This window comes from Sinocyclocheilus rhinocerous, unplaced genomic scaffold (assembly GCF_001515625.1).
Source record: "Sinocyclocheilus rhinocerous isolate Xijiao unplaced genomic scaffold, SAMN03320098_v1.1 scaffold636, whole genome shotgun sequence".
In the NCBI taxonomy this organism is placed as follows: domain Eukaryota; kingdom Metazoa; phylum Chordata; class Actinopteri; order Cypriniformes; family Cyprinidae; genus Sinocyclocheilus; species Sinocyclocheilus rhinocerous.
In genome coordinates, this window is record NW_015660893.1 from 43,504 (window position 1) to 66,981 (window position 23,478).

Here is a 23,478-nt window from a genome sequence, read left to right on the forward strand (position 1 = left end):
GGGGGGGGGGTTTTGCTCTTCCATTAAATTGACTATCTCACAGACTGTTAAACGTCACCACGGACTACACTTCACTGATTACACTCTCTCACCTGCAACCAATGACACACACTATATAACACCCACTCAGATCCTTCTCATCACCGAGTATTGTTAGCTTTTATTTCTCTCCTAGCGATAGCAACTTTACAGAGCCAGTTCCCTGTCCTAGTGTCTAGTTCCCAGTTCCTAGTTATAGACTAGCCCAGTCATGTCTAGTTTTGCCTGATTGTCTGTTTCCTGATCTCCTGCCTGCCTTGGATTTATCTCTCGTCTTGTCGTTTGGACTCTGTCTGCCCCTTTACTGGACTATCGCCTGTTTGTGGATTACCCGTTTGCCTTGCGCTCTGGATTACGTTCGCAGTTGTTTGACCCACGCCTGTTTACCGGACTACTCTTTTGTCTTATTTTAAATATACCTGTGTGCCATTGTCGGACCCTTGCCTGTTTCATGACCATGCCTTTAAATAAAGCTTTGCAAATGGATCCACATGCATCTTGTCTCGTTCGCCCCGTAACACCCGCGATCTTTGGGTTACAATTCCAACTCTCTAACCATTAGTTCACGAGAGATGCTCATTATTAGTTCATGTTAAATAATGTAGTTACTGCTGCACTGCTTGTTGAGGAATGTCTGTTGTTGTGTTCTGAAGACCTTTGTAGAAAACATGCGCAAACACTCAATACATTACAATATATACACCAAAAAAATTGCATGTACTCTTTTTATGTTCAGTAATACTAATTAGGAAACTTGTGTGCCTTATTAAATACCATATAATTTGTTCATTTATTTAATGGTTCACCTAAAAATTAACACCCATTTGTTCCAAACCTGTATGAATTCCTTTCTTCTTTTGAACACAGAAGAAGATATTTTAAAGAATATTGGTAACCAAACAGTTTATAGTAGCTATAGTATTTTGTTCCATAGTATTGCAGTCAATGGCTACTGTTAACTGAAAAATACATATTTTGCTCAACAGAAGAAATAAACTCGTGCAAGTTCGGAACAACTTGAGGGTGAGTAAACGATGACAGAATTTTCAGTTTTGGCTATCCCTTTAACTAATTATTATTATTTTTTTTTTTAAATATATCATTTTATAATCCAAGTGAATGAGTAGATTTTTTCTTTTTCTTTTTGTTTCAGTACCCTTGTTTTGTGGCACAGAGGTGGCATAAATGTATTTACATGGGAATCATGATTGCAGGATTATTCACCTCTCAAAAGCTGATTATTCATTCATGTACAATGCCTTGCTCTGATTGTCATGACAACTAGGTTTACAGTGCCTTTGAGAGAAAATGTCATGGTCTTTGAAGTGAGCCTAAACATATTCTCTCGGACACCATACGAAAAAAGGCAGATATTCATTACGCTATGTTTACTAGTCTGAGTAACCTTATTATCTAGTTAGTGGCATAGCATCATAATAAGTTTTACCATAATTTTCCTATTGCCGTTAATATTATATGGCTTTATTTATTTAATTATTTTTATCTATAAAGCATGGTGCTCCTGTGAAGAGCCTGCCTATTACAACATTTTATTAAGTACACCAATTATTTTGCATATTTTGTCTCTTATAGATAGATATTTCTGATGTATTTGCATTTTCTGTTTGATGCTTCCTGCAGGTTTAGACATTTTCCAGCAAGTAGATGAAGAATACAGTGAAGCTTTATTGTCATCTAAAAATATTGGGTATTTTGTGATCTTATTATCATGCTAAAATATTTATTTAATTATCATGCTAAAATATTTTTTAATGCAATCATTCAAACAATCAATCAATCAATCAATAACATTATATTGGATATTGGTAAAGTTTCTGCAACTTATTTAACTGTTTCATAACAAAAACACTTTCCCTGAACAGCTCAAAAGACACACCAAGCAATTTCCTTGAAATCTGACAATAGCATTTATGCAGCAAATGTACTGCCCTTTTCAATCTTCCAGAGTAGACTCTTACAGAAGACAACCTTAAACAAGTGGTTGAAAATACCTCAAGGACCATACTGTCAAACAGAACGTGATTAATCATAATTCCTTTTTTTTTTCAATGAATGTATCAGAAAATAAGTCTTCATCTAAAGCCACTACGTTAAAATAATAAAATACCTCTATGCGACACTAGACTATGCTTTAGAAACTAAACAAAATAGAGTTTCTGCCAAATCGGCCTTGCATGCTGCAAAAAAAGTGATAACCTTCAGTTGTTACTTTAAAGATAAGTTTTTTGGTAGCACTTTATTTTACAGTCCTGTTCCACATGTGCATACAATGTAATTATTATAGTGATTACAATAACTGCGTACTAACCTTGAACCTACCCCTAACCCATGTTGTTGTCTTATATTACCAAGTAATTTCTTAGGTAAGTACATTATAAGTACTTGTAAGTACATGTACTGTAAAATAAAGTGCAATTTATATTTCTGCCTGATTTAACCCATCTAAAGTAGTTTTTGGTGGTGTAAATTATTGCATTTAGGGATATTAAGATTTGATTTTTGATAATTTAGGGATATTAAGTAGACATTAAGCATAAAACCAGATGTTACCATTTAGGTTAACATTTTTTATGCTTTATTGTGCATGGTCTTAATGTTATGAGTGCATATTGCTTTGGCTTTGAAAATGTTATTGCTGAGGCAATTTAATGGAGTTTGCAGTGGTATCAACTTAAAATTGCCTAAAATTTTAATGATTTTTTACATACAGCAGAGCTGTGAAATGAATGTGGATAGCATTCTTTAGAATCTTGACAAATGTGTGCACAGTTTATGACATTGTTGAGATGTATGAGATTATTAGGATATTTTTCTCAAGAGAAACATCTGAGAAACAGGAGACCCAAGCATATTTTATGCAAATATCTTTGTAATTGGTGAAGTGCTCCGGTCCTTTAACATATTGTGCATTGTGGCCTCTCCATGAATCATAAATCCTCATCTTGGCAGGCATTTACAAATTCCAATGGATTCATTTGGATCATATCCATCATTAGCATAGTTCAAAACATACTCTATGGTTTGGAGACTTCACTACCTTTCAGTGTAGCAGCAAAAGCGGTAACCATGGTTACAACTGATCAGGCGAGGCTTCTTATCCAGCCTACAAAAGCAGGTGGACTGAAAAATGCCGCTGCTCTGCCGAGAAACAGCCGTGTCCCTAGTCCTGTCAGAATCCACATGACTGTTCATTTGTCATTCATAATAAGCAAGCCATCAAATCTTGAGGCTTTTTTCCACTAGGACTTTCTTAAGTGGATAATGAGTTTTCTTAATCTTTTTAGCTGTTACATAATTATACAGAGTGTGTGTCATTAAAACACCCAATGGAAACTAGGCAATTGAGTTAAAAACCAAAGGGAATCTATGGATTCTGCCATTTTTATTGAATGCTGAAATCCATCACCTGTAACAAATTTTAGCCTCCATATGTTGTCCATAGCACTTTTCTTTTCTTTTTTTTTTTTAAGTGAAGTGACATGTGGCCAAGTATGGTGACCCATACTCGGAATTAGTGCTCTGCATTTATCCCATCCAAAGTGCACACACACACACAGCAGTGAACACACACACACACTGTGAACACACACCCGGGCAGCTGCGGCGCCCAGAGAGCAGTTGGGGGTTCGGTGCCTTGCTCAAGGGCACCTCAGTCGTGGTATTGAAGGTGGGAGAGAGCGCTGTACATTCACTCCCCCCACCTACAATCCCTGCCGGTACGAGACTCGAATCCACAACCTTTGGGTTACGAGTCCAACTCTCTAACCATTAGGCCACGACTTCCCCTTCTTTTTTCAAAAGAAACTAAGGTTAATAATTTACCAGTAAATTATAAATGTTGTATTTACTTCTGTTTCATTATGTTTTGTGCCAAACATATTGCCTTGACTTTTGCAAATATTTACTATATGGCTCTGCCAGTATTTTCACATTTTACCAGTCAGTTTCCATGACCAGTGAACCTGTGCTCAAAAAGTGTCATAGTACTCATTGCCGCACCAAAGTAGGTCAAAGATGGAGAAATACATTCTTCTTTGCCTATTGATCTTGGAGGACGGAAAGAAAAAGAAGAAAAAGGGATGTTCTGTGATCATTTGACCCACAGACACAACAGATATCTGCCATTTACCTCCTTAATAAACTATTGTTAACTCATGCTGACATCCTGCTGACAAAAATGTTAGATTGACGGTGCATTCCAAACGGGATATATCGCCCTCCGAAGGGCACTTCGGAGTGAAAACAATCATGGCCACCATATTGAAGGGTCGTTCCAAACCGAAGTGCTCAAAACTGGCCACTTCAAAGGGCCCTTCGGAATGAAGGATTTCGAAGGGTAAAACTGATGGACACTTCGGGCTCCCATGATCCTTTGCGCAGATTCTTTGCATGATGACGGCGCCTCCGTGTGGGCACGTGATGATGACGCAGAAGGGCACTTCAAGAAACAGTTGTTTGGTCCCCTACACCCTTCAACCCTTCGAAGCTCTCACTCCGGAGGGTAAACCCTTTGAAGGGATTAGGGCATAGGGATGAGCCCTTCCGAATGGAACGCAGAGTGTATCTCCACACCAGGAATATTGGAACTCTTACTGTTAACTAACTATTAACTACGACTTTTGCCTCAATAAACTCCCAGTTTGCTGCTTATTAATAGTTAGTATTTAGAGTTAGTAAGGTAGTTTTTAAGTTTAGGTATGGGGTAGGAATAATTGATCTAAATTATGGTTATGTGCTTTATGAGTACTAATAAACAGCCGAAATGCTAGTTAAAAAAACAAGTTAAACTAGTTAATAGTGAGAACTGGTCCCTAAACTAAAGGGTTACCACATACATATAATTTTTGTTTTGATGATATGCATTAACTTACTGCTCACAAACAAGCCGAGAAAATGATTCATGTCTTATGAGTCTGGCCTTTTATTTGAACCAAATAACATCTGACACACTGAATATTTCAGTTTTAAGACCCAAGCGTTATTTGCGAGGTAAAATTGCAAGGCATGCATTTCAATTATTCACTCTTACCACAAAATGCGAACAGCCAGAGAAATTTCAATGCAATGTACACTAGTACTTTCCCGCTCTGCTAATCACATAATAGAAATCTTAAGGCACTCAATTTACCCCAATGAATGAGCCAAGCTCAAAATGTACTGCACTTCATGTCAAGCGGCCACTGAAAGCGATGAATTATCCATTTGGCAAATGTAGTTTCACACAAAAGCCATTATAATTCTGTACAGGTGGAGACTGACATGGATTTTTGAAGATCTGTAGAGAGGTTCTTCAGGAGCAACTCTAAACTCTTAGTTTTAAATGGAGGTAATCTATGGATCAGATAAAAAACGTTTCCTCACAGTGGGAGACACAGTAATGTATTCCATTGAGCTGGAGGGAACCTTTTCATGTGAGGGGGCAAATCATATGGTTATTATTCAGTGTTTGGCCATTTAAAGTGGTTCCTAAGGGCTGTGGGTGGGGGTATAAGAAATTGTACTAGCAGAGTTTTGAGCAAATATGGAAGCCTTTAATGTACTGTAATGGAGTATCGGGTCTTCAAGTTCATTGGGAAACTGATGAAAAAACTATAGTCGCTAAGCAAATCGAATCAACTCTGCAAATTCACCGAGAAAGAAAACTGCAGTAGCCTTTGAACCCTGGTCATAATGGCCACATAAAATCAACCATTTTAAATGAGAACTCTGGTGCTGCTAAAACTTCTTATGCATCAGCAACTTACTATTACTACTTTCCTGCGGTTTTGATCGTCTGTCTAGAAATACCAGCTGGGGAGGAACTCAAAGTTACGGTGCACAGTTCAATGAGAAGGCAGAAATACTCAATGCGGTATGACCTTTTGTCAGCACAAACGAACGTTTTTCATATATTCTTTTAAAGGTTAAGGGTAGTGATACTGCCCTTCAAATACAATGCAGCTCTACAAAAGAAGCCAATGAGCAATTAAACAGCAAGAGTGACACATTCCGTTTGAAATGTATACAGCCCAATGTGGTTTTGATGCTGAGACTATCATGTATTTTAGTGCTAGTAGGTACTGAGTCAGTACGGAAAAATCAGTCCCCCTAAGATTTCGAGTCTAATGCAAAATCAGCCAAACTCCAACTTGCATTTTGAAATGATGAACATGATTTTATGTCAAACCTGTGTTGATGTGTTTCCAGTTGAAACAGGAAGTTGGGACATATTTAAGATTTAAAGCCTGTTTACTCCAAGAACGATAACTATAACAATTATTTTATTATTATCACCAACATTCTATTTTTACTGTTCATCTGCTATTTGGAAATTGATGCTAATGATATTGTTCTTCTGTGTCATTATCATTGCAGTTGTAGTATGAACTCTACTATTCTTTTAAATCAAAGTATTTTACATGGTTGCAATTTCGTATGAATTTGTACGATGTGATTTGTATGCAAATATAGTTTTTTTTAGAAGAAAGTATGAAGGTACACTCCAAACCCCACCCTTAAATCTGTACAAATTCATGTGAATTGCCCGACAGTTTTCAGAAACCTAAAATAGTTATGAATTGAGTGTTTTGGCAAAGATGAGAGATGAGAGTTGAGTGTTTGCTACCATGACTTGCTACTTGCTAATGTGGTCTTAAGGAGGGAACACTTCCATAACAGTGAGAGTTTTGCAGCTACAACTGGGTTTGTCAATGCTCTGAATGAAGACCAATACTTTATACAGTATATTCAAAGACACTGCACTTTATTACTTATGAATATTACTTATGAATGAGAGAAAGTCCAACATTTCATTGGTGATTTCAAATATGAAATTTAATCATAAGCTTGGTCAACAGCTTTGGAGATTTTGACGTTTCCCTTTCAAAGATAGGAGCTCTACTTCCATGACTGAAAGAGATGCCCAAGAATTTCAAAGATGGCCACCGGGTGAAATGGCTTGCCTTGAAGGGACTTTAGAGAATGAAGATACCCTAGTGAAAAAAAAAGTATACTTTATTGTATTTGTAATATATTACCTGTTTTAATAGTACATTGCAAATATACTAACAAAAAATGTACTATCTTTAAATATATAAAAAGAATATTAGGGGGCTGCTGTTCCCAAAAGCTTTAATGCTTTCTTATGATGTTTTTGGGAAACGCAGCCCTGTTTGAATGTACTGTCAGCAGTGAGCGAACGCTCTCTGTGATTGATTGGTTCTGTCTTGCAACATTTCAGTTCAAGTGAAAATGTTCAGATGATTAGGAAATAGTTCTATCCTACACAAGTACTTGCGAACAAAGGTTATTCGTCCAATTCAATGCATATTGTACGCATTATTATTATTATTATACTTAAAGTGTACTACGTGTACTTGAAGTTGTTCCAATTTAGCACATAAAAGTACACTAAATACACTTAAAGTTATGCTTTACTACAATTTAATTACAATTAAAATATACTTAGTACAAAATTAGTTGTTCCAAAATAGCACACTTCAAGTTAACTAATCATTAACACACTTAAAGTATACTGACAATTAGTCTGGCTGCAAGTATACTTAGCATATTTTTTTTTCTCTAGGGTAAGGAGCAAAGACTGCAATGAGTTGTGTTGACAGAGTTTGGTAATTCAGAGAAGAGGCCCAACTTACGGATGTCACAGTTCATTCATAAAGAACAACACACGTCATTCGTGCACATCCGAGCATATGCACACTTTGTTCAGAGCAGCAACAATGTGATTAAGGTGTTTACATGCCTGTTTATTGTGATTAAAAGCACCATACACCACATGGTTCTACGATTATGAGCTTACATTTTTAAATAACATTTTTCAAATCCGGGACATGAACTGACCCATAAATGTTGTTTACACAACATCTCAGGTTGGCCCAGTGTGCATGTGCAGTCCTAAGCATGTAACTTAGGACAGTGACTGTTTCTATGCCAACCAGAGCTTCTATGAATTAACTATAAAGTACAGTATATTAGTGCCCACCCACATCTTACATTTACAAATGGCGCAATATTTGAGTGGCACACACATCTTGAGTGGCGTTTGTTCCAGAATCATTTAAAAAACATCTTTGTTAAAGGGTTATACACAATGAACCAAGCCAACAGCTACAAGGGGAATCACAAAATTACAAACTTTTTTTCTTTCCAAAAAGACAAGACTTAGATTTATGAAGAGAAAAAAATGTCAAGAATCATTGCAAGTGACATAATCAGATTAAAAACTTTTAATAGATTTTAATAAACATAAAATCATTCATTTAAAGTTTTGATTCTATTTATAGAATCAATATATTTTAAGTTTATTGCAAAATATGCATAAATATACAAATATGTATAAAGTATTTTGACAGCATAGCAAGACTGAGTTGATTACCTCATATGCGGTGCATCACTGGCCATTCCCTGCAAACTCTTTTGGCTTCATTTACTTATCGGGACTCTCCGATTGGTGGAATTTTCTGTACATTTTCATGGGTGATGTAGTTTTTCGTCATGAATTCAGCTGTTAAACACGCCTATTTTAAAAATGAGTTCAACCTCAGAACTCACAGTAGGTCTGTGGTTGAACCCACTGTAGGTTTTATGAGGTTTTTATCATTAAACATCAATTTCCACTCTAGTGGTGAGTGGCTGTTTTATTTAGAAGGCGGGTCTTATCACTATATACTGTACAAAGTAACTGCTTGTGAAAAGGTAAAGGAAGCTGAAACATTTGAAACCCTGAATCATTGGCAAGCCTGAACATTTACACGAATGGTGTAAATTCATCTGAACTACAAACTGAACTTTGATCTGTATGTTTAAATTTGTTGGCTGCAGGACAGGTAATTACCGTTTACGCCAGTAAAAGCCAAACTGACTTTTACACTTCACTCACAAGCATATTTATTTGTAAGCATCGTCAAGCCTCATAGGTATAATTTATCTGCTGGAGTTCTGAACATGTTTCCATTTAGTCAAAGGACTAAGGAAATCACAACTGCCACTAGAGATGAGTAAAATGGATTACTCTCTGTGCTCAAATACAGCTTGTTCACAAAGCAGGATGCTCAATAAAAGCAGAAACAGCCCAGTGGAATATCGAACACCTGGAATGAGGGTGAAACTAGTGTGGAAGTGGATGAAAATGTGAAGGTGTGATGCACTACTGCCCCCTGCTGTTTCTGTCTTCAAAACAGTATCTGGCAATAACATCCAATTAAACTGAAGATGAGGCTGGAATGAAGAAAGGTCTTTGGAGACGAATGTAATGAGCACAAGGACGGGAAACATAGTACTTTTTTAAGTTTGTCTGGAGTTTACTAAGAAGATCAGAAGAAAAAAAAGTGCATTACAAAAAATTCTCACACAAACAGATTCATAAATGGTGTTTTATTCATTACAAAACCATAGCTGTGGAAAGAATCAATTTCAAAATTTAAGATTTCTTCTTATTTGTTAGTTTAGAAGGCCACACACTCCAACTAATTTTAGGATGATTCTAACAAAACCTGTCAACAACATGTCCGGTCATTTAACTAAAGTAAAGTAAAGTAAAGTAAAGTAAATTATAAAATAAAATAAAATAATAAAATTAAATTAAATTAAATTAAATTAAATTAAATTAAAATTTAACGATTTAAATACAAAAGCACCACTTAAAAATGTGTATGCAAGAACATTTAAAACTTCTTATTAGGGGTGGGTCAAATGATCATTATGTGAAAAATTATCATGATATTGCAAGTACTGTAAATAAATGTTTTATTTACAGTACTGCAATAATAAAAATATAATTAGAAATAGCAAGAACAATGAGATTTACAAATAAAATCAAAAGTAAATGCCCAGGCACTTTACAGGAACAGTAGTTTGGGGTAAAATGTGATATTTCGTCATGAAAATAATGTCACAATGCAGCTACAAACAGAACTCTGTTCGCAAATCAAGAGTTTTATTTCTATTGATTTTTCATGAGACACTGACAGATGTGTTAGCTTGTGGTGTGAAGTCGCTTTTTGACTAACTAAAATAAAAACGCCCTTGAAGTGGCCACTGGAAGGCCATACCCATTCATTTAAGGATGCTGTGTGATAGCTATCCAGTCTCGGTTCCTCTTGATTGAGTCTCATAATGCATTGCTACCTGGTGAGTGTGAGGAGCTCAATTTACAACCAGTATGTGTTTAGGAAAACAGTTTTGGCGCAGGTGGCTAGGAGACAATACCTCCACTGTGATGCCTGGGAGTGTACAGGTAATGAAATGGCCTGATTATTTAACATGCAGATTTATGCATGCTGTAATTAATTTGCCATTACTCCTTGATTGATGTCCCTGTGTGTTTTGAAGCAGACATCAGGCTATAATTACTCCCCATGTTGTGCTCCCTCCATTATTTCGTTACAATAAACAGATGCTAATTTTACCACAGCAAACAAGTAATTGTCCCGCTCAATAATTGGGTAAAACAGTGACCGTGTGCCATTTGCTTGGGGAGCATTCAAACTCGCACTTTATTTGTCGGTTTCATTTAATTTCACTAAAATCTTCCATTCAAAGGTAAGACATCTAGTCCCAACACAAGGTAATACTATGCATCACAATGACTGTGGAAGTGCTTTCAGTCTCTTTATTTAGACGACAAACCCACTATACTTTTCTCATCCGCTTCTTTGGCCGCTGAGTGAAAGGGGATGTGCCCATGAGAGAATCTGGTGAATGGGACATGTAACTTCCTTCTGAACCTCCAGGAGATGGAGGGATGCCAGCCTCACTCATGGTGGACATGGGGCCCTCTTCAAAGACGTCGCTGCCCAGAACCCCATGACCTGATACCTGGCCCTCCTCACTGTCCTGAGGTTCCATCTTCACCTGGGCTAAATGCCACAAGGGAGAGTTGTTCCCTGCTGCTCCTATTGAAGAAGAAAAAATAATAATATGGATTATTACAAAGTTTCTGAATTATGCTTGTCTTTAATTCTGGCCATTATGAAAATCCTTGCTCTTTCCCTTAATGAACAAGCCCAACCGACCACTTGAAATAAAACAGACTAGCTGTATTAAGCTTTCTTTTGAGCAAAATATCACAGCGGAGATTGTTAAACCTACATGTTTGCTGTTGTTTTCAAATTATCAACCCTTTTATATCAGAGCAGAGAGCAAGCGTGCATGGTTGCCAGATTGGGAAGATTAATTAAAACACCGGGCACAAAATGCATCCATTTAAGTGAAAAGCTGATTGAGGGATTTAAACTCTTGACCTCCGGCAACCTCAAGCTTCAAAGCTTGTGGAGAGGCTTGTTACCGATCCAAGATAACGCACATTTCAAATAAATATGAAATGTTTTTTATGAAATGTTTTTTTTTTTAAATATCACAGACGATTATGCTTAATTGAATGAGAGAAGAAGAAATTAAAATACAATTTATCATGTAGCCCTAGAAAGGATTGCTTGCAAAATAGAACTGTTCATTAATGGACCATTAAATAATATCAACAGATAAAACGTTTGATTTTAATAATGTATTTGTAAATGCTGGGATTAACATTAACTAAGACTAATAAATGCTTTATTAGAATTTTTCATTGTTCATATTTACTAATGCACTTAACTACTGTTACCATATAGAACCTTACTGTAAATTGTACCAGTATTTTTAAGATAATGATATCAAAAAGACTGCAAAAACTAATACTAGCCTAACTAATGCAAATAAAAAGATCTAAAGCAATTATTAAAGAATTAAACATTTAGAAATAAAATAAAAAATAAAGATACGACAAACAAAAAATCAACAGAACAAAGATAAAAAAGCCCTTGCAGTTCAAATGTAATCAAATATCAATTAAAACACTACTTAATCTTGACTGTATGAGTTAAAACACTGACCCTTATTCAAACAATTACATTTATTCAGTCATGAGAGCAGAGCAGTTTTGTCTTTTTTTTTCTTTTGCTGTCACTTTAAGACCAAATGCACAGATCTAATATATTAATATTCATGTTTGCATTCACTTTAAGACAACCAGCTGTGTTTACATGAACACTTGTAGTGAGTTGAGTTCTCTTTCACACCTTATTGCATTAATGCATTTATGCATTAGTGTATAGTCTTCCAATTCAATGGAACAAACCAAAGCTTTAACCAAACAGATCTGAAGACACAGTGGCTGCTCACACAGAGGTGTATAGTAGACATTTTGCCAAAGATAAAGACAGAACATAGCTTAAAATTCAAACCAGAGATGGTTAAATGAGTCTATAGGATGAACACAATAAATTGAAGCTGTATAGATAAGAATATTATTAATTAGTGAAATACACTGGTAATAATAAGAAGGCCTGCAGTGGACTGCTGCATGCTAGTTGTAAAACATCATTTATTTATTATTCAGGAACATCTGCAAATTTTAGCAAATTTGAGATGATGGCTTTATGCTTGACTGCCCTAAAATAACTCTCTGTATGTAGATGCACTGAACACGGTTACTAGAGACGCCTGATCAATAATAAGTATTTGTGCAGACAGCATGCTGTGTCTATACGGAAAACTTCCTCCAAGCTACTTAATCTTGACTGTATGAGTTAAAACACTGACCCTTATTCAATCTATTACATTTATTCAGTCATGAGAGCAGAGCAGTTTTGTCTTTTTTTTTTCTTTTGCTGTCACTTTAAGACCAAATGCACAGATCTAATATATTAATATTCATGTTTGCATTCACTTTAAGACAACCAGCTGTGTTTACATGAACACTTGTAGTGAGTTGAGTTCTCTTTCACACCTTATTGCATTAATGCATTTATGCATTAGTGTATAGTCTTCCAATTCAATGGAACAAACCAAAGCTTTAACCAAACAGATCTGAAGACACAGTGGCTGCTCACACAGAGGTGTATAGTAGACATTTTGCCAAAGATAAAGACAGAACATAGCTTAAAATTCAAACCAGAGATGGTTAAATGAGTCTATAGGATGAACACAATAAATTGAAGCTGTATAGATAAGAATATTATTAATTAGTGAAATACACTGGTAATAATAAGAAGGCCTGCAGTGGACTGCTGCATGCTAGTTGTAAAACATCATTTATTTATTATTCAGGAACATCTGCAAATTTTAGCAAATTTGAGATGATGGCTTTATGCTTGACTGCCCTAAAATAACTCTCTGTATGTAGATGCACTGAACACGGTTACTAGAGACGCCTGATCAATAATAAGTATTTGTGCAGACAGCATGCTGTGTCTATACGGAAAACTTCCTCCAAGAAGTTTTGTCTCAGCTCATCATCAATACAGCTGCTTGTGTAACAAAAGCACCTCCTTCACCAATAAATTTCAAAGACAATCACGGTCGGACATCAAATTGCCTGCAGTGAGCAGTGTTCCTGTTATTATGCAGAATTCACATGTTGATTTAGGAGCTGTTGTGGACAGATCAAAGGACAACATTTTTCTAAAGTCTGTTGTTGTTGATTCTTTATGGTGTGCTGCTCACTCCCAAGCGTCTGGCAGAACAGACAGTAGAACAAACAGTAGAAAAAAGGCTCAACACATGGCTGGATGCCTGCATTCAATAATTCTAATCTAAAAGTTAAGAATGTGTGAATGCGGAGCAAGAATTGCCCTGTGAGTCCAAACACCCAGGTTGTATTGAAACTCATTACTTTGTGCTTATATGTGGACTATAAAGATACTTATATTATGACGCTAACTATTTTTCTCACTCTGTATAAATGGGTCTTTACTTGGGAGCTTTTGAGGCATTTTTGCCTTTTTTTAGATATTGGTGAGAATTGATCCATTGAACTTTATTTTTTTAACTTTATCTCAAGTATGTTTGCTACTCATCTCACAAACTTAGAGGTTAGCCAATCATAACAGAGGACATTTGCATAAGGAAGTCTTAAAGGTACAGTAGCAAAAACAGACTTCTAAGGGTAAAAGGAACCATGACTGAACCAGAATTAAAAGGAAAATAAACTGTTTATTCCCCAATTAATATGACTACAAAATAATAATAATTATTATTATTATATTACAATTAAAAGAATAAAACAAATGAATAAATGAATGAATTGCATATGATGTTTTAAATTATTTTTCTTTGGAGCATTTCAACTTGTCTTGATTGAGCACTAATAAGGGTCCTTCACAACTGAATGAGGTACCTGATGTGTGAGGGGAATGTCCCTCTTCCAGTCCTCCAGCCAGTCTTTCATTGGATGTGCCCAGAACACCGATGGGAAGGGCTTGGTCACCTGAGGCCAGATCCGCTTCTGGCTCCTCGCTCAAAGGGAACGCAATGTCACTCACTGGCTCCTCTTTAACCTTCAAAGGTTTGGAATCCTCCAGAGCTTTTTCTGGATTCACGAGTCTCTCATACTCTTCTGAGAGCTCCTTACTGACCTACAGTCCAAGATGACACTAGTCAGTCAATGCCATCACAATGTAAAATAAAAGGAACACATACAGTCCTGTAGGTACTGAAGCTGGCATAACATTGGAGATCTCTCACCTGCAGCATGTAGCTGTGGTAATCTTTAATGCGGACCTGCCAGAAGCGCTGCAGAGCCAGGACGCTGCCGATGCCCACCTCATGAAATACCTGTTCCACCACATCAGGGAAGGGTGTAGAGCCCTGGCAGGCCTCCCTGTCAACAGCCACGCGCAGCAACTTGGTGATCCGCAGGTAATGTTCGTGGGCCAGGTCAGTCAAAGTCTCCAGCACGCTCTCATTCGCTGACTCGAATCCAACGTGAGCGAGCACTGTGGCGACCGACTGGTACAGAAGCTGGCGGCAGGACGGCCAGCTCAATTCAGTGACTGGCTCACCTTTACCTCTAAAATGAAGGAGATGTGGAAAAATTGAAAAAAAGTGAAAAACAGGGATCACAGGACAATAACGTGTGGAGTTTTCTTTATAAATTTAAATTACATTTCAAACGTTCAGGTTTAAATTTATAGGCTGTATCTGATGATTCTGTATCTAGAGAAAAGGTTCATCGAGACAAATTTAAATGTTGGCTTCACAAATCCTTACATTTTAAAAATCTTTGAAGTTCAAGGTTAATATAGGCCTTACAGACAAACAAGGGTAAATGTATAAGGGTGTGTGAACAATAATAACAATTAAAAAGAATCTAATCTAGCTAAATTAGTCTAAAAATGTAATGTTGTATAGCCATCAAGTAAAAAGTAATGTTGTATTTTATAAAAATGGAATTACTATTTAAAAGAAAGAAAGAAAGAAAGAAAGAAAGAAACTGAAATAACCTGATTTTTTTTAATGTTTTTTCCCCCACAAGAATAAAATTCTGCTTAAAACTTCTTTTTTTTTTTTTTCAAGAATGTCTTTCTTTAAAGAGGATTTTTTTTTTTAATCTTCACTAGATATTAAGACATCTGTACATTATTTTTTCTTTTAATTTACTCTCCCATAAAATATCAAAATCAATTTTTAATTCAGAAATTAAAAACATTCTGTTCCTAGAAGAGGTGTATTCAGGTCACTGTATGTATAATTGGAATTTTCAAGGATTTTTAAAATATAAATTAATAGATAGGGCAAACAATGACCGAGATGCATGATGATCTATTGACATACTTGTAGAAGTCACTCTCTGGGTCACTATGACGTAGTTGGAATGGCTGTCGAGGAGCTTTACTATCCAGTGGAAGCAGATCATCAGGTACAGTTGGTGTGGCAGGCCGGGGAGGTAGAGCATCCCCATCCTCGGGTTTCAAGACACCCTGGGCATCTAATAATGTGGACAGGGGTTGCTGGCCTTGCTGGGCAGCAGCAATGAGACCCCGGAGACGACGAGCATGCTGGCTCAGCTGCACAGTGTGGATCGTGAGGCTGCAGGGCTCAGAGGGGATATCCAGCATGGTGGTGGGACGTGGACGCTGTGCAGAAGGTTGGTGCAAGGGCGGGTCCTGCATCTCCACCTGGCGGAACTCACGCTGCAGGAGGTCAAAAGAACTGCGGCCCGAGGGAGCCGAAGCCACTGGGAGCTCGCCCCAATAACGCATCATCTTCACACAGTGCTGTCACTCAATGTTTCTTTTGACAGTGGTACAATCTGAAAACCATAGAATACACTGTTCAATCTGACATTTCTATGAAAAAATCATATCTCCTGTCACCTGATGCACGTGTAGTAGTTATGAATGGTTAACTCAAATATCAAAAGATTTTTTTTTTTGAGAAACTTTAATTTGATATCTTTTTTGCATTGTGACATTTCAAACTATCCCCCCCACCCATGCCTACAGTGGGAAAAATATACCATAATATGTAAAATGATGTTATATGATATGTGTGTGTGCGCGCGTGGTGTGTTATTTAAAATAAATAACAGGTATTTATACATCATCGTAGTGTTGCACTGCCTTTATACTGATTAAAATGGTAAAAATAACGAAATACACAAAAATGAGAATGACAATTCTAATGAAATTAATGAGAATAACAATTACAAACAAGCTCAAAAGTAAAACAAAAAATATAATGGCCCCTAAAATATGATTCATATTATTCAAATACGATTCAAAATATGACTCAATATGATGTGCAAATTATAATATTGAAAGACTTCACGAGATTTCATTTCAAAACTTAAGAGTACAATAACTTCTTCGTTGAAATGTACTGACATACTATAATATGCACATAAAACGTATATTTTATTTTTTACAAACTTTCATGCTTTTTATGTATTTATAGACTTTCACACTACACAATATAAGACGCCCTGCGATGTCCAATGTTTAATGTGGCACTCATAAAGCATAATCACCATCATAATTATCATAACAAATCGCTTAGTTGAAGTTACCTCTTTGAGTAGATGATCATAAAGGCGAATAACTTCTTCTTCTTTAAATTTTATTGGCGGTTGGCAAACCAACTTAAAGGTGCATTTACCGCCACCTACTGGTAAAGGCGAATAATACTCAAATAAAGCAATATGTATCATTTCGACAAAACGACGTATAAACTACGAGCGGCTGTGAGGTACAACACTGAAATATTTCCGTGGAAAATGTAAATAGTTCCTAGACAGTGGAGATAAGATATAAAGACTTTAAAATGTTAAAACCACTATATACAATGCAAATAATTACTATGCATCCATATTAAAATATGTTTATACATTTATTGATATAAATTAAATAAGATCTATCTATATTACAAATTCTAGACTACAGGATCGGAATCATTAAAGTGTTACACCAAACACACCATATCGTGGAGTGAACGCACGATGGAGTCTGAATGCAGCGAACAGATAGAAAATAATCACACTGAAATGGAAACAGAGAAGAGCTCGGACTCTGAGAACGGCCAAAGCAGTGATACTAAACAGCACATCACCAGCACTAATGAAAACACGGATGATCCTTTTAAGAAACCGGGTATTTTTGTGGCTCCATCTCTCACTGTGAAGAAATCAGGAGGATTCAACTCAAGCAAGAAACTCGCAGAGGAATTAAACAGCAGCAGACCAGAGACTAAAGACACAGATCTTGATACTAAACACAAGCAGCCATCTGCAAAATCCACAGACCCGTCCGATCATCCATCATCCGAGAGATCAGAGGCACAGAAGGTCCAGCCCAAACCAAAAGACATCCCACCCAAGATCCCTGCCAAGCTACCCCCGGCGGGTAATTTCCCTCCGCTCCCGTACACCGAGCCCCCGTGGGGATCTGTTCCTGACATCAGCTACTCGTTTCAGCTGCTGAAAAACGGGGCGATCCTAGATACGGTCCCGCTGACCCAAAGTTACTTTGTGGTGGGTCGGTTGCCGGTGTGTGATGTTTCTCTGGAGCATCCGTCCATCTCCCGCTATCACGCCGTGGTGCAGTACCGGGGCAGAGCTGGGCAGGACGGAGTCTTAGGAGAGGAGAAGGGCTTCTATGCCTATGATCTGGGGAGCACTCATGGAACTTTTGTGAATAAGAACAAAATACCCCCTAAAACATACATAAGGCTACGAGTGGGACATGTTCTGAAGTTTGGAGGAAGCACAAGACTCTTTATTTTGCAGGTATGTATGTATTAAGTGTGCAGCATTTAGTAGCACATATATACGATCATGTTACTACTACCTTATAGAAATCACTGAAATAGATTCTGAAGAATTTTACGATAAAATAAATAAATACATACATACATAACAGTATAATATATTTTTTAAAGTGATGTTTGTCTAGTTTGATGTATACCATGATACTAAATGATTACCATGTTCATGCACCATGGTTTTGCAAATGTACTTGTCCATAAAACATAGTACCGTTTGTGGCTTTAATAGTTGTAGTAACAATGGCATTTCACCAGAAACTGTGGTTACCAATTCAAAGTTACCATAACAGTTTTCACTCAGAAGTTGCTGCTAGTAAATTTCACAATTAATTACAATGAGAAACGGCAAGTAACATATTCAATTAAACATGACATTTTGTATAAGACATAGTTAGAATAAGCATAAATATATTGTTTTCTTCTTCTCTTTTGTAAAACACTCCAGTAGTCTGTTTTATTTACAACTTACAACTTAAAAAATAAATATATTTTACTGTGTTGTCCAGTAGTTGATGAAATTCAGAATGTACATTAAATAAAGATTGATTGATCCTTAAATACAATAATTAGATTTGTTTTATTATGTAAATAACATGTAACCGATATTTTGCCCCTTTTATGATTTAAATTAGACCTTGTAAACAGATTTAACTCGTGCTTTTCAGTATTATTGCTTGAGCTAGCTTTGATTATACCAGATTCCCTCTTTTCTCAGGGTCCAGAGTTTGATGAAGAAGCAGAATCTGAACTGACGGTGACAGAGCTCAGAGAGCGTGCTAGAAAACAGAGAGAAGAGCTGGAGAAGAGGATGATGGGTGACGGCTCGGATGAGGAGGAAGAGAAAGAGGACAGTGAAGCCAGTGCTACAACGAGAAGCTCCTCAGAAGATACTGGCTGCTCTTGGGGAATGGGTAACAAAGACAAAAATGATCCTCAATCCTTTGGGCCTCATTTAAGTGAAAGTGACGTGACATGTGGCCAAGTATGGTGCCCCATACTAGGAATTAGTGCTCTGCATTTATCCCATCCTAAGTGCACACACACAGCAGTGAACACACACACACCCGGAGCAGTGGGCAGCCATTTATGCTGCAGCGCCTGGGGAGCAGTTGGGGGTTCGGTGCCTTGCTCAAGGGCACCTCAGTCATGGTATTGAAGGTGGATGCTGCAGCGCCTGGGGAGCAGTTGGGGGTTCGGTGCCTTGCTCAAGGGCACCTCAGTCGTGGTATTGAAGGTGGGAGAGAGCGCTGTACATTCACTCCCCCCACCTACAATCCCTGCCGGTACGAGACTCGAACCCGCAACCTTTGGGTTACGAGTCCGACTCTAACCATTAGGCCACGACTTCCCCAAATTTTTTTCGATTTACGAAACGAACGTACGACAGAAAATTGGGCGTACGGTCATTTCAACGCAAAACTTGGAATTCATCAATATGGACGTGAGCGGTGGCTACGATGAAATCTGACGTCTGGTCTCAGCTCGTGTACGCAAGTTTTTGAGTTACCTGAACTTGCGTGCAGCATAGTAAATACGGTGGAGAATTGTAGAATGACAGCATTTTGTTCATTTAGGTTATTTTCCTGACTGTCAACCGAAGCTCATTAGTTCAGCCATTCATCATCAAACTAAAATGCCGTCAACCAAACATAAAAGTTACACTGTTTATTTTAAAAGGTCCGCTGTAAAATCAGCATGCAGGGCCCAAACAAACATTTTTGCGCATGTGAAGGATTTTACACGGATATTAGAACATGAGTGAAGTATAAAGCCTTGTTTAGGCTGGCTAATGAATAATAGTTAAGCAACCAAATCTTACTAATATGGCAAAAATGCAAACATTTGGATTCTTGTGGTATGAGACAGGCTCGTGAGCCCAATGCAGTTTCAGTTTTGCTTCACATTTGTATGCTGTTTGTCACTATAGCCTAATTTTTGTTTTATTTTATAGTTTAATATATAATTTTATAACTACTTATTTTTCATTCTTGTTCTGTTCTGAATACCGTTAAATGTAAAATATCTGTTGCAAAGTGAGGGAAATAGGCTATAATGTTTATATTTAGCCTACCAGTATTTTAATATACGTATAAATGACATAAATTAATGTAGCCTAATTGTTTGCAATTACAAGGTTAACGGGTATTTTTGGAGTAAGATCAGTTTCTCTTTCATGAGATTACTTCCTCTTTTTGGCCAGGTTTCGTTTCACCGTGTCGTAAACTCTAGGGGTGAGGCTTCTAAACCGGGGTGTTTTTAGGGGCGTGATATTCAAATGACGATTGTTTTTCGTACGATGAGATTGAACGCATACGAATGTTTCATGAATCACACGTGAACTCTGTCGTAAGTTGATTTGTGCGGTTTCTACGTTAGATTGATAAATGAGGCCCATTGTTATCTACCTGTTCTCAGTGAACTTACACATTGTTTTGTTTTTTTAGATGAAGAGGCAGTGCCAGAAGAGGATGAGACTGAGGAGAATCCGTTTGCCACAGAATTTCAAGAGGATCAGGAAGCAGCATACTTAAAAGATCCTAAAAAGGCATTACAGGGCTTTTATGACAGAGAAGGTAACATAACTTGATTCAAATGAAGATACAGAATCATGAAATCCTGATTTCTTTACCATACAAACATGTTATTTTAACTGTTTATTTTCATTTCAGGAGAAGAACTAGAGTTTGAGTATGAAGAACAAGGCCAAGGTACCTGGCTCTGCAGAATTAAGTAAGCACTTAATTTCTGTTTGCAATCAAACCACATTTGCACCTTTCTTTATTTTTAGCAGTTTAACACCAGCTGCCAAAATTGGAATGATTGGTGGCAAAATTGTCTACTAAAATGCACAGACAGGTTGATCTTGCATTGTGAACATTACTTATGAAAAAGTATACAGGTGATTTTGGTGACATTTACATAGATGTTGGAATTTGAAAATATTGTGTTTGATATCTGTGTCTTTTAGGTTGCCAGTGGATGATGCTATGGGCAGGCAGTTGGTGGCTGAAGTGACCCACTCAGGAAAAAAGAAAGAAGCAGCCGTCCAGTGCTGCTTAGAGGCCTGTCGCATTCTGGAGGCCCGTGGTCTTCTGAGACAGGAGGCTGGTAGGTAGACATCAAACAGTCAATACCAAAAGCTTTATTGACAGATTTATGACTGGAGCTGTCAGATTTAAACTCTTTACATAAATCACCATGTTCATTTTTTTGCCATTTTATTTCCGAAATAAAATATAAAATTACAAAAAATAAATAAATCTTTGATGTGGAATTTTTGTAAGAGTAAGTGATTGGATTTTAGAAGTTTGTTGGTTTTAAATTGCTAGTTTTTTTTATAATAATGTTTTGTTATTTAAATTGTGTTATTTATAATAAAGTCAGTGTTATTTGTGGTAATTGTCTTTAAGAACCTGTAATAATGCTGACAGGTAGGCCTGTCACGATAACAACTTTTTGTTGTGCGATATATTGCCCCAGAAATAATTGCAATAAGCGATATTATTGTCATTTTAAAGATAATTTTATGCCACTGAATATATAATCATAATGTAACAGCATAATAATGCAAGAATGCCTACACACTTCCAAATTACAACAAACTTCTAAGCGATAAGTCGATATATTGATTATTGCGACAGGCCTACTGACAGGTCAATTAAATAGGGGAAAATTCTTTTCTTATGTATTTATTTTTTTGCATGTATTTATAGTCCTCTTACAAGCATTCTGGTTTTGTCTCTTTACAGTGTCCCGCAAACGCAAGAAGAAGAACTGGGAAGATGAAGATTTTTATGACAGTGATGATGACACATTCCTTGACCGGACAGGAGCGGTGGAGAAGAAGAGGACTGAACGCATGAAGAAGGCTGGAAAGATTCAGGAGCGTCCTGATACGTATGAATCACTGGTACGGAACCAGCATCATATTTCCTGTGTGTGCTGTACCTGGTATTGATGGAATATGTATTCTTTCCTAGCTAGCCAAACTGGCTGAGGTTGAAAAAGAGCTGGCTTACACTGAGAAAAGGCTCAGTTCTTCTGGGAAAGGTACGGTGCTGAAAGTCTCTCTTTTTTTTATATATTTCCCTCCATATTTCATCATGTGTAAGGTTACACTTCATTTTTGTTGTCCTCCTTCAGGAGTCTCCAGTTCTTCGACAGAGGATCCTCTAGATGCTTTCATGAGTGTTGTACGCAGCGAGACGGCTCTGGGTGGAGTGGAGAGAAAGAAGCTACATTTACATGTAGCCGAGTTGAAGAAGGAAGGTCAGAGACTGCGCAAGCTAGCAGACCTGGCCAAACCCACCCAGCTGCCTTCATTACAGCCCAGCAGGTGAGCTCAGTGTTCCCTCCAGATAAGCTTAGAAACTGATTTACGACAGGTTAAAAACATGTGCACAGTTGATAATGTACAAAAGCTGTGATTTCTAATTGACTACTGCAGTCTGTTGAAGATTTCTGTGTCTCTCATCAACATCTCTGTTACTCTGCATGATTTCACAGACCTGGTTTTGCAGTTAAAATTAGCCCATTATTTGTAATTAAAATTAGCCCATTATTTACTCACCCTCAAGCCATCCTAGGCGTATATGACTTCCTTCTTTCAGATGAATCCATTCGGAGTTATATTAAAAATTGTCTTTGATCTTCCAAGCTGTTTAATGGTAGTCAGCGGGTGTTACAGTTCATCAGTCCAAAAGAAGGGAAATAAAGCGCATACATCCATAATAAAAAATGCCTCACATGGCTCCGGGGGGTGAACAAATGCCTCCTGTAGCGAATCGATGCATTTTTGTAAGAAAAATATCCATATTCAAAACGTAATAATCACTTTACGCTAGCTTGCGCCAACAGTTGTTCACGGAAGCAGCTCCGGGAGGATGAAGTATGAGGTCAGCGTTGTGCATGCACCGAGCCTCGTGAAAACCAACGTTTGTTTACAGAAGCAAAGGAAGCAAAGTTTCTTTACTTTAGCTAAGGAAAACCAGTCTCCTCTTGGCTTATATCGAAATCCTCTGACATTCTTCTTTACAAATCCTCGTTTTGTACTTCTAATTCGTGACCGTTGTTTTGATCTCTCCCTTGCGCTTCTGCGTTCGTCACTTCTGAGCGGCGCATCCACAAAGCCGACCTCATACGTCATCCGCCCGGAACTGCTTCCAGTGTACAACAGTGAGCGCAAGCTAGATTAAAGTGATTATTACGTTTTGAATATGGATATTTTTCTTACAAAAACGCATCGATTCGCTACATGAAGCCTTTGTTCACCCCCGGAGCCATGTGATGCACTTTTTATTATGGATGGATGAGCTTTATTTCACTTCTTTTGGACTGATG

General features: G+C 37.3%; 2 protein-coding genes across 5 annotated transcripts in view; one reads left to right on the forward strand and one right to left on the reverse strand.

Moving 5' to 3' along the window:
* Window positions 1-8,680: 8,680 nt before the first annotated feature.
* Window positions 8,681-16,921, reverse strand: LOC107726086 (STAGA complex 65 subunit gamma-like). 3 transcript variants are annotated; one of them, XR_001638224.1, is made up of 6 exons: window positions 16,886-16,921; window positions 15,652-16,129; window positions 14,563-14,887; window positions 14,216-14,453; window positions 10,027-10,952; window positions 8,681-8,691 (listed from the first exon to the last, which is right to left on the reverse strand). XR_001638224.1 is itself a non-coding variant. In XM_016535566.1 (5 exons), the coding sequence occupies exons 2-5, from the start codon at window positions 16,080-16,082 to the stop codon at window positions 10,690-10,692; spliced, it is 1,257 nt and encodes a 418-aa protein (XP_016391052.1). In that variant the 5' UTR covers window positions 16,083-16,129; window positions 16,886-16,921; the 3' UTR covers window positions 9,853-10,689. The 3 variants fall into 3 exon arrangements, 2 of the variants coding, with proteins under 2 accessions (XP_016391052.1, XP_016391053.1); XM_016535566.1 differs by lacking the exon at window positions 8,681-8,691 and having other exon boundaries at window positions 9,853-10,952; XM_016535567.1 differs by lacking the exon at window positions 8,681-8,691 and having other exon boundaries at window positions 9,853-10,952; window positions 16,876-16,904.
* A 373-nt stretch (window positions 16,922-17,294) lies between these two features.
* The window catches only part of LOC107726082 (kanadaptin-like), a 12,257-nt gene continuing 6,073 nt past the window's right edge, over window positions 17,295-23,478 (forward strand). For both annotated transcript variants that reach the window (XM_016535562.1, XM_016535563.1), the window contains exons 1-8: window positions 17,295-18,100; window positions 18,854-19,049; window positions 20,583-20,711; window positions 20,808-20,868; window positions 21,107-21,246; window positions 21,888-22,048; window positions 22,119-22,188; window positions 22,282-22,474. In XM_016535562.1, coding sequence (XP_016391048.1) covers window positions 17,315-18,100; window positions 18,854-19,049; window positions 20,583-20,711; window positions 20,808-20,868; window positions 21,107-21,246; window positions 21,888-22,048; window positions 22,119-22,188; window positions 22,282-22,474 — 1,736 coding nt within the window. In that variant the 5' untranslated portion in view covers window positions 17,295-17,314. The remainder of the gene's footprint in view (window positions 18,101-18,853; window positions 19,050-20,582; window positions 20,712-20,807; window positions 20,869-21,106; window positions 21,247-21,887; window positions 22,049-22,118; window positions 22,189-22,281; window positions 22,475-23,478) is intronic.